We start from the raw sequence: 7226 nt of genomic DNA, 5'->3' as shown, positions 1-7226 counted from the left end.
AATTTTGGTAACTTATAATTCAAAAGAATTGTCAAATAAAAAGGTGAAAACTTGAATTATGAAAAAAAAAAAAAAAAAGAGTCTTTTACCTTTGGTCTTTCTTTTTTATTATTAAGTAAGTAAAATCTTCAAATTAAACTAGTAGCTAATTTACAAAATATATATATATATATACACAAATATCATATATTCAATATTTATTGAGAAATAAAAATTTAAATCAGAAATTTTTTAAATATATATATTTTGAGAATCAAATTATAATTATTTTTAGAAAGGACCAGACATAATTTAATAGAGGGAAAAGAAGAAGGAGAAGGAAAGTTCAAATTTCTATATTAAATAATACCCTAGTTTGAAGAAGAGGCTCACAAACCGACCCGGCCCATAATTAACCCTAGCCCACAAAATAAGAACCCTTTTACTACCGCATGCTGTCGCCCCTTAAAAAAAAAAAAAAGAAAAAAAAAAAAAAGAGTACTTATTTTCTATCGAGTGCCCTCAACCGTAACGAGTCGGAGCGCCAAAGCGAACAAATACAAATCCAAAAAGTTTATTTAGTCTTTTAATTTGAATATTGTGTCCCTCTGAAAGCTTCGAAGGAGAAGAAACAAGAAGAAGAAGGAGAGCTCATAAGAAATGGCGGCCACATCGCCAGCCCTAACCAACAACAACAACAACAACACCACCACCACCACCACGGCCACCAACATGGCGCACCGTACGGACACGCCGCCCAAGACCCTTCGTGGACTCAACAAGCCCAAGTGTCAGATTTGCGGCAATGTCGCTCGCTCCAGGTCAATTCTCTTCTTCTCTCAATTCGTTCCCCCCACCCCCCTTGCTTAGCTTTCAAAACCCTAGAATTTTGTGTTATCGTTGTTGTTTCTTGGGCCTAAGGCTCGACTTGGACTCTAATTCGCTTCTGCCTTTTTTTTGTTGTTTGGTATGTTTAATTGGCTTCTGGAAACTGGTTTTTCTTTGCTTCAAGCTTTTCTTTTCTTTCTTTTATTTTTTTTGGAATAAAATTAGAGCAGATACAATTTTTTTTTTCACTACTTGCTATGGTTTTAGCGCATTAATTAGTCACAAATTTGAAATATTTCACAAGTGCGTGGCAAGTTGAATATGGTAGATGAGAACCAATTAAAATTTGCCAACTCAATTGTTGTGAAAATTGTAGCATGATTCTTTGTCAAATGAATCCACTTTTATTATGCACCTAATCACAACAAGTCTGTGAAAATTGTTGCGCCCCAAGACTTGTTGAATTAAAGTTAATTCAAGAAGCATGAAGTTGCGGAGTGGGTTTAGGATATTGACTGGTGGTGTGGTGTACTTTGAAATACAAAGGAAGGTCTTTCTTTAGGCACAAGAATAGGGCCTTGAGCTGTACAACATTGTATTGAGATTAAGAAGAATTGGGTAAATTGCATTGCTTGGCCTTGAGCCTCTTGACATATTAAAGAACAAATAACACGGAGTATGGACCATAATACGGACCAGTATGTATATGGTGAACGTTTGGAAGATTGTGCTACTTACTTGAGTTGTCAAGTGCTGGTTCCTACGACATTTTAGGACGACCAGGGGGAGGGTGGTGGGGTTGGATAGAATAATTTTTATTTTATATTTTATACGTGGTGTGGTAATAAATATATATTTTCTGATAAAAATTAACCATGCAGGTGTCCATTCAAGTCATGCAAGAGTTGCTGTTCAAGAGATCAAAATCCTTGTCCTATTCACGGTATGCTAACTTGAAGTATGTCGGTCATTGTTAGGTGACTGAGTTGTTGAATATTTGAAGTTTTAGTGGCATATAATAGGAAAGTTATATCCAGCATGCTCACATTGATGTCATTTTAGATTCCTATTCTGAACATGAGAAAGCTCCTTTGCTGCCTGCAATTCTAATATGAAGACAGTTAGAAGCAGTTTTATATGCTACTTTCTTTTTGGCTAGTCAGGGATGTACTCAAAAGTTTCCTCTAAGAGAAAACTTTGACCTTGTGCTTGTTAATATTTTTTACTTGTGGAACAAGCTTCAGACTCAAAAAACCGTGATGGATATATGGTTTGAGTTGGTGGTTCCTACATTTTTGTTTGCGTAGGATTTGAGGTTTTGTATTCAACTATTCTTAACTTGTTGAGTCACCAGATTATTAAAAATTTTAATGTACATGAGACTTGAATACAAGTGGTATGAAAAATAAGGTGAAGAAGGTAGATTCTAATGATATAGCAAGTGCACTTGTGTCATAGTGATTAGTTAATCATGGTGTCAAAGGTGCAAACCATCTGAGCTTGTAACGCCAGCCATTTGTGGAGCCCAGGCTTTAGTTTGAAGGTCCAAACCAACCTCTATCATATGCATTGGAGTTGCCTTGTGCTATTGGCATTCTGAAACACTTAGGGTTACATCAATAAAAGGTCTTGTTGGATGCATTATACTTTATTTATTCATTTGGGAGTTCTCTCAAATTCATGCAAACAGTTCATTAATGGAATAGTGCAAGTTAATTTATTCGTTAAATTACTAGGAAAGGAAATGGTTGTCGCCTAGGAATATTCTTTCATAGATTGAAAATTCTATTACAGATTAATAGGAAGATACCTTAAACTTTCATAATCCTAGTAGTTCTTCCTTTGTACAAGTTAGAAAGGCTATGTCAGCTGAGCAAGAAGTTGGTGGTTTTTACCACTCATTTTGAGCCATACGTTCACAAGCAGAACTTGGAATCTACTCAGGACTCATACACTTTTTATGCCTGAATAATTTTCTAGTGCGAGGAGATTGCAGAAGGGAGTATTTTAGAGCTTGGGTGTTGTTATCCAAAACATTAAATAATAATAGTTGAACATTAGTGACTTTAGGAGGTCAGTTTGTGATTATGATATATCCATATATGCATGAATTTTGTTTTTCTGTTTTGGAACTTGTCTTTTTCTAACCTTGATTTTGTAGTTGTAACAAAAATGCTAATTGAAGCAAGAAATGAAAAGGTTGGAGGTCATGATCAATGTCTAATGAATACAATAACAACAACAACAACAACCAAGCCTTAGTCCCAAAATTTGGGTGTCGGCTATGGGTCCTCTACAATCCTGTCAGTTTATTATTTTTAATTTTAATTTTTATAAGAATCTAGTCAGTGTATTGTTTTTCACCACTCTATTCTATTTGAGGTCATACTCTCTGTTTCCTCCTTAATTGACATGTCATTTTTTACAACTTCTACTCATGTTAATTTAGCTCTTCCTCTACCTCTCTTCGTTACCTAGACTTGAATTAACTCACCTTATCTTGCTGGGGCATTGATCTCTCTACACATGACCAAACTATCTCAATTGAATTTCCACTCTTTTTTTCATCACTATGGACCACCCCCATCTTGAAGTGAATTTCCTCATTTAAAATTGTATTTTTCCTTGCATTTTCGCTCGTCCATATTAACATTCTTATTTCAATTACATTCATTTTATAAACATGATACTTTTTAACTGCCCAACAACAATATGTAATGAATAAAAACTACAATTTTTCTTTAGGAGAAGGGTACCTTATAATATATTAAATTATATGCCTCAAACATGCATGACAAATTAGAGACTCTAAGTTTGTTGCTGCAAGAAAATTAGTTTTTTTCTAATAATTGCGACAAGCTGAAGACATTATCAAGCAGTATCATAAACACTTGAAATTTACTAATATAGAAGTGATTGACTTTCTGGATCCAAATTTTGTTTACTAAAACCTAGAGGACCAAGCTATACATCAGACAATTCATAGGGGGTTTGAGTTTCAATTTTATTGGTTGAATGAAGTATATGAACTTTTGACTGAGGACTGTGCCTAGTAAAGCTTGATTCTACTCTTGTTGTGATGCTGATAAGGAGATCTATGTGATTTTTTCATATATTTTTTTGGTTTCAGTTTGTCATATTATGAGCATGACCTCATTTCCTATTTTCTTTTCTGTGAATGCAGTTTTGAAAGCAAATGCAACTATTCCAGACAAGGCACCCAATTCAAGCACTTCTATGTTTGACCATCAGGGGACTGAGGCATCTCCCTCAGGGTATGTAATGAGCATCGATAACCCAGATTTGCATCTAATTCCATCTCATATAATTTTTATCCATGTTTCTAGTGTTTAGGACAACAACCTACAAATTTTTTAATTTTTAAAGTGCTTTGTGCTCTTCCGTTCTTGACTATATGGTCAGTTTCTGAATGTCTATGGTTGTGTGCATTTTTGCCTGAGTTTGAAGTGTCTCTTCCCATTTGCATTTTTGCCTGAGTTTAAAGTGCCTCTTCCCATTTGCCAAACCAGAATTGAGCTGAGGTTTCAAAAACTCGCCCTCTTCAATGTTTCAACTTTTAAGTCTTCCTTTGGGATGCAATTTGGTTAAGAAATCTGTTGGTTCACTTCTCTGTTTTATAGTCTTCTAAATTCACGTTTCGATCTGTGAAGTTTTCGTTTTTTCTCCTCTTTAATGCTTTGTTTCCTGAGGTTCCCATATGTTTCTAATAATTATCTGTTTTCAGCAACTTTAACATTCTTGTTATGAATTATGTCAATTGTATCACCAGCTTTTCAAGTTTTAGTTTTTAACATTTTGTTTTGTTTTTTGGGCTTTATTTCAGGTCTGTGCATAGAGTTGCATCATTTCGGCAACTTTCCAACACTTTTTCACAGTTTAATAATGTGCAAATACCAAGCCGTTCAAGAAAGCCATTGACTAGAAAGGTGCATGGAAAAGATCAATATTCATATTTGTGATATTGTTGTTTTAAGATTTACTTGTCCTGATTTGGGAAGTTATTTCAGGATGCTGCAGTGATAAATGAATGGAGATTTTCCAAGATAAAGGAATTCAAGGACAGAAACTTTGAAGTGGAGAATGAAGGTTTTGACCGATACATGCAGAATATTAGTTTACTTGAAGAAGTGTTTTCCATGAAATCTATTCTTGAAAGGTCCAATGGGGATGAGCCCACTATATCAAACCCTAACCCTACTTCTACGGAGGACAACACTGAATTGATGGTATCAGGGTTGAAGTTGCAGCTAAGGTCAAACTCAATAAGAACTGATAGCTTCAGAAGGAGGGTACAACAAATTGTTGATCGGGGATTAAAAAAGCTTCAGAAGCGTGCCCTGGATGATGGCAATAATGACCAAAGTGGCAAAGATGAATCTCATGGACCAAAAAGGGCAAAAAGTTTGAAGCCAGAAAGGGCTTTGGCTGTGAGTGATCTCATTGATAAGTTGAATAAAGCCCGGACCGAGGAGGATCTGAAATCTTGCATTGATATGAAATTGCAGATCTTTAATCGGAACACAATATCCAATCAAACAGAAATTGAAGATGCAGCACCAAAGGATCAGAATCCTAAAACTGATCTGGAACCCAGAAAAGAATCATCGTTTTCTTCAAAAAAAATTATTAGCACAACAGAACTTGATCAAGAAACTCTTAATAAGATTGATGCGCATTTCTCTACCCTTGAGCAGATAGAAGATTTATGATTTGTGGAGGAAATTTCCAATTGGAAATAGACTTGAGATTAGCTTTACTTATGAGAGCTGATTATTAAATACTGTACTATGATGTAATATAGCGACTTTTTCCTAATCTTAATCCACCGTTGCCCATTTGATGCAAATTTCATTATGTTCAAATTTCAGTTTTGATTCACGTTCTTGTTTCCAAATCTGTGGTGGATACTTGATGCAATGTAGTGCGATGATAGGCACATGAAGCAAAATGAGACAGGTCTCAGGAGGGGTTAGATATGTATAAACCACTAACTCATAACATTCTATGTAAAAAGATTTTTTTTTTTTTTTGACGAATTGGTAAAATTTTATTGAAACAACAAACAGATTACACAGCCCAAAGGGCACAATAGTAATAGAGGACTCCTCTGCAACATGGAATCCAAGCACAATAGTGCCTATACAACAAAGGTAATCCATCAGCCTACAGACAAGCTACAGAAATATACTATCGGGCATTCACGTCAATTCGTGCAACAATTTATATTTATTTTAGCATAAAAGTCTACTTTTTTTATTTTACATAATTACTTTTCAAAATCACTTGCATTAAATTATTTATTCTACATTTTATTTCATTAAAATATTATTTTTAAAATTTTTTTTTTTCACATACAACCACATCCACTATTTTCCTTTGTTATTGCAATATGTAAAGAAATGATAAAAAAACCTATATGCAAATGAATAATGATAGTGTAAATTTATACGGTAAGCATTTGCATCAATCCGTGCAAAAATTCCTGTCTATTTTAGTTTAAGAACCTACTTTTTCTATTTTACATACCCACTTTTCAAAACACCCCATATCAAATTATTTATTTTACACTACATTTCATTAAAATATAAAATTTTCTTGACAAATTATTTTTCTTTGCACACAACAACCATCATTTATTCTCGAGATACGTAAAGAAAGAATAAACAATTAAATACAAAATGAATAGTGTTAGTGTAAATTTACACGGTTACTATAGCAAACTTGTAAATTTACACAATTATACACAAATTGATATAGGTCATTTTTAGACAAAACTGTGTAAATGTTACACATTTTTCTATTATATAGATTGATGTGAATGCTCAATTTGTAGCAATTTTGCAAATTTACATATTTTTAACTTGATTGATGTTGATGAATTTAGGGCTTGGATGTATAAAATTGAGCATTTTATTTATTTATTTTGCATTTACCGATGTAAATGCTCTAATTACACAAAAAACAAAATAACAACCTATCTATCTATCACAGGCAGATCAAGAACTTGCATTACACACTAGGACAAATGCCCCATTTACAACATAAGATCCTGTTAATAAATGAATGAAATACAAATATTATCAAAACCGTGAGACACTTGAAACTTTATTAGTTTTATCTAAATTAAATTAATTATTATAACATATACATATATTGAGTCATTTGGTAAAAGAACCATGTGTAGTGCGTTAAGTTTTACCATATTTAAATACAAAATTATGATAGGTGATTAAATAGATTAATATAAATGTTAAATTTCTTGAAATTTTTAATAATTGAATTTTAGCTGGAATAGTATATTAAATTAATTTTTTAATATAAAATGTTATAAATTTTTATTAAAATAATCAAATTTTTGTCTCCACAAAAAATAAGAGGACAATTCTTCTAATCAAAAT

The 7226-nt window shown here is 33.1% G+C and overlaps 1 protein-coding gene across 1 annotated transcript; it reads left to right on the top strand.

Annotated features, from left to right (window-relative positions):
• The first annotated feature begins 472 nt into the window (after positions 1-472).
• LOC112017496 (uncharacterized) lies at positions 473-5674 on the top strand. Its single transcript, XM_065763123.1, has 5 exons — positions 473-800; positions 1689-1750; positions 3992-4082; positions 4652-4754; positions 4836-5674. The coding sequence occupies exons 1-5, from the start codon at positions 640-642 to the stop codon at positions 5535-5537; spliced, it is 1119 nt and encodes a 372-aa protein (XP_065619195.1). The 5' UTR covers positions 473-639; the 3' UTR covers positions 5538-5674.
• Positions 5675-7226: the final 1552 nt, after the last annotated feature.

The sequence above is a fragment of the Quercus suber genome, unplaced genomic scaffold (assembly GCF_002906115.3).
Source record: "Quercus suber isolate HL8 unplaced genomic scaffold, Cork oak 2.0 scaffold_492, whole genome shotgun sequence".
Lineage (NCBI taxonomy): Eukaryota > Viridiplantae > Streptophyta > Magnoliopsida > Fagales > Fagaceae > Quercus > Quercus suber.
Note: the sequence above shows the minus strand (reverse complement) of the source record. Positions and strands in the feature narration are given on the sequence as shown.

What these genes read in the sequence shown, in the direction of transcription:
- LOC112017496 (XM_065763123.1), top strand. Translation starts at nt 640, where the DNA reads ATGGCGGCCACATCGCCAGCCCTAACCAACAACAACAACAACAACACC. An exon ending in GGCAATGTCGCTCGCTCCAG is followed by an intron (nt 801 to 1,688) that starts GTCAATTCTCTT and finishes TTAACCATGCAG; the next exon opens with GTGTCCATTCAAGTCATGCA. An exon ending in GAAAGCCATTGACTAGAAAG is followed by an intron (nt 4,755 to 4,835) that starts GTGCATGGAAAA and finishes AAGTTATTTCAG; the next exon opens with GATGCTGCAGTGATAAATGA.